General features: G+C 37.3%; 1 protein-coding gene across 1 annotated transcript; it reads left to right on the forward strand.

Annotated features, from left to right (window-relative positions):
* Window positions 1-2,118: 2,118 nt before the first annotated feature.
* On the forward strand, window positions 2,119-3,831 carry LOC139842821 (9-cis-epoxycarotenoid dioxygenase NCED1, chloroplastic-like). Its single transcript, XM_071832924.1, has one exon. It carries the CDS (start codon window positions 2,119-2,121, stop codon window positions 3,829-3,831), a length of 1,713 nt encoding a protein of 570 aa, XP_071689025.1.

A 3,831-nucleotide genomic window follows, 5' to 3' on the forward strand; every position in this document is an offset into this window, starting at 1 on the left:
TTACCTAATTTTAATTATGATATTATTATTACTACCATTATTATTATTATTACCTTTAACCTAGTATTATTACGATTATTAATTTTTTTTACAGAAGATATGTATATAAAAATATATTTATTACATAAGTATACAAACAATACATAATATTATGTTTTAATTATCACAATAGTATTTATATAGATATAATGTTAATTAATTTATACATCAGATAAAATAATATATTATAGGTATTAATTATATAAATATTAATCTTAAAACATAACTACACAAATATAAGTTTGTTTGATTACGAATATATTTTAATATATATATATACAAATAATATAGGTTCGTGAATCCGAGGCCAACCCTGCATTATTCAATATTGTCTTATGTATTTTTACTACAAAATACATTAGGTGAGTTTCATTTTCCTTTTTACCCTTTATATTTTTGGGCTGAGAATGCATGCGCAATTTTTATAAATGTTTTACGAAATAGACACAAGTAATCGAAACTACATTATATGGTTGAATGATCGAAGCCGAATATGCCCCTTTTTGCTTGGTAGCCTAAGAATTAGGGAACATCACTAATTTTGAGAATTAGTGCACGCCTAATTGACGCGAATCCTAAAGATAGATCTATTGGGCCTAACGAACCCCATCCAAAGTACCGGATGCTTTAGTACTTCGATGTTGTTTTTATCATGTCCGAAGGATTTTCCGGAATGATAGGGGATATTCTTATATGCATCTTGTTAATGTCGGTTACCAAGCCAAGCTATGAAAGAAATGAAAAGTGAATGCTATGTATCGAGAGAATGATTTTATACACAGGCTATGTGTATGTTATTTTTGTGCACGAGATATGTGTACGGTTACTAAGATTTATGAAAGATAATTTCGTACACGAGAAAGGTGTACTGTTTTTTTTAAAAGATATCGCATGTACATTACAGATGGGTATAGGATTCGGGCCCATTTGTACCATGCAGGATTTAAATCTTGTGGTCTATCAAAATGATGAATTTTCTTGTTTTATGATAAACCTATGAACTCACCAACCTTTTGGTTGACACTTAAAAGCATGTTTATTCTCAGGTGTGAAAGAAATCTTCCGCTGTGCATTTGCTCATTTTAAGGATATTACTTGGAGTCGATCATCGCTCTGGGATCAAAGGTTGATGACTTCGTCCAGATGGATTAGGACGGGTTATCACAACTTAGACTACGGTGATGCTGTTCAAAACCTTTTGTGCGTGCGATGGACATCGTTCCTCTAAAGGAGAAGGTAACATTGGCTTTTTGAGGGGTTAACGGGACATGTGATTCCTCCATTTTTTAGTTACGCTTATCGGGGATTCATTGACATATGTTTTAATATATTCTTTTAGCACGACCAATGACAACTGGTGGTTGGTGCAAATAACAAGTCGGGGTCTACATCTCGCAAAGGTAATTTGGTAGCCGAGTAATATGGGTTTCGGTAGTTGCTTTCCGTTAGATAAGTATTCTTCTTCTTTCTTTCTTTTTTTGCTTTGTTTGTATGTTTTTCATGTATTTTGTTGCACTTGTTATCGGGTCTCGGTAGTTAGCGTCTCGACTCAGGCTTAGCCTGGTTAGGTCTTTTGTGGTTGTTAGCTTCGTTTTTTGTTAACTTATATCATGCAGAGAATAGAGAAACAAAATATTAGATAACCAGGTTAATAAAAAAAATAATTTTTCTAAACAATTAATCTCATTAAGGTATAAGTAAACGGTAACTTGTATCATGTAGAGAATAGAGATAAGTAGTGCATGTAAAACAACCCGACGCAAAACTTGAAATCTATCTTGATTGGGTCGTGACGCAAATAATAATATTTTACAATAAAATTCCCCTAAAATTCATATATATTTTTATATTAATAAATAACGAGCAATAATATTTGGGCTGTGGATTATTTGCTCTTAACCATCCAACACGTGGCTTCCTGCTTTTAATAATTTAAACATGACCTTCCCCCACTATTTATACCCCTCAATTTCATCTTCACAAAACCCACATCCTCTGTTTCTCACTCACTCCCAATTTTCATTCCAATTTACAGGAAGCTTTTGTTTTTTTTAACAAAATAGCTTCCATATTCCACCAATGGCGTCTTCACTTTCCACATCATCATTTTCTCCTTCTACTACTAATATCTTCCATAAACCCAAATTCATATTACCAAATAAAAAAACAACCACTTTTTGTGCTGTTCAGTTGCCTTCAATCGCTAATTTCCCCAAAAAACAATCTGAGTCCCAATTCCCATCATCGTGGAATTTGTTTCAAAAGATATCTTCTATAGCATTGGATGCAGTCGAAAACGGGCTAATCGAACGTGAGCGAAAAAACCCGTTACCGAAAACAGCTGATCCGAAAATTCAAATATCGGGTAACTTTTCACCCGTACCCGACCAACCCGTTCGACACTCTTTACCTGTTACTGGAACAATCCCGGATCATATTAACGGAGTTTATTTACGAAATGGGGCTAACCCGTTATTCGAGCCAACTTCGGGCCATCATTTATTTGACGGTGACGGTATGATTTACGCCGTGAAATTCGATAACGGGTCCGCGAGTTACGCTTGCCGGTTTACCGAGACGCAGAGGCTCGTTCAGGAGCGTGCTATCGGTAAACCGGTTTTTCCTAAAGCTATTGGGGAACTTCATGGGCATTCGGGTATAGCGAAATTGTTATTGTTTTACGCACGCGGGTTATGTGGATTGGTCGATCATAGTCAAGGCATTGGGGTCGCGAATGCGGGTTTGGTTTATTTTAATAATAGGCTTTTAGCGATGTCCGAGGATGATTTGCCTTATGAAGTACGTGTTACCCCGACCGGGGATTTGAAAACGGTTGGGCGGTACGACTTTAATGGGCAATTGAAGTCTAATATGATCGCGCACCCGAAACTTGACCCAGTTTCGGGTGAACTTTTTTCATTAAGTTATGATGTCATTCAAAAGCCTTACTTGAAATACTTAAGGTTTTCGCCTAATGGTGAGAAATCGAAAGATGTGACGATAAATTTGGGGAAACCTACTATGGTTCACGATTTCGCGATTACTGAGAATTTCGTGGTGGTCCCAGATCACCAGGTGGTTTTCAACATGTCGGAAATGATAACTGGTGGGTCCCCGGTGGTGTACGATAAAAAGAAGGTGTCGCGTTTTGGTGTTCTTGATAAGTATGCGAGTGATGATTCGGGCATTAAGTGGGTCGAGGTTCCAGATTGTTTTTGTTTTCATCTTTGGAACGCGTGGGAAGAACCCGAACACGACGAGGTTGTCGTGATCGGGTCCTGTATGACCCCCGCGGATTCGATTTTTAACGAGAGTGACGAGGAGTTAAAAAGTGTATTATCTGAAATTCGATTAAATTTGAAAACAGGAAAATCGACCCGCCGAGCTATCATTTCGCCTGAAGGCAATGTTAACCTCGAAGCTGGGATGGTGAATAAAAATCTTCTAGGTCGTAAATCCAAATACGCTTACCTAGCCATAGCCGAGCCATGGCCTAAGGTATCAGGTTTCGCAAAAGTTGATTTATCAACGGGCGAAACAAAGAAGTATATTTACGGTAACAAAAAGTATGGGGGAGAACCTCTGTTTCTCCCCCGCGACCCGACCTCAAATGCTGAAGACGATGGTCACATTTTGACATTTGTCCACGACGAAAAGACGTGGAAATCAGAACTACAAATTGTTAACGCGATCACGTTACAATTAGAGGCAACAGTGAAGCTGCCTTCAAGGGTTCCATATGGTTTTCATGGAACATTTGTAAGTGCTAAAGATTTAGCAACACAACCATGA

This window comes from Rutidosis leptorrhynchoides, chromosome 4, assembly GCF_046630445.1.
Source record: "Rutidosis leptorrhynchoides isolate AG116_Rl617_1_P2 chromosome 4, CSIRO_AGI_Rlap_v1, whole genome shotgun sequence".
Lineage (NCBI taxonomy): Eukaryota > Viridiplantae > Streptophyta > Magnoliopsida > Asterales > Asteraceae > Rutidosis > Rutidosis leptorrhynchoides.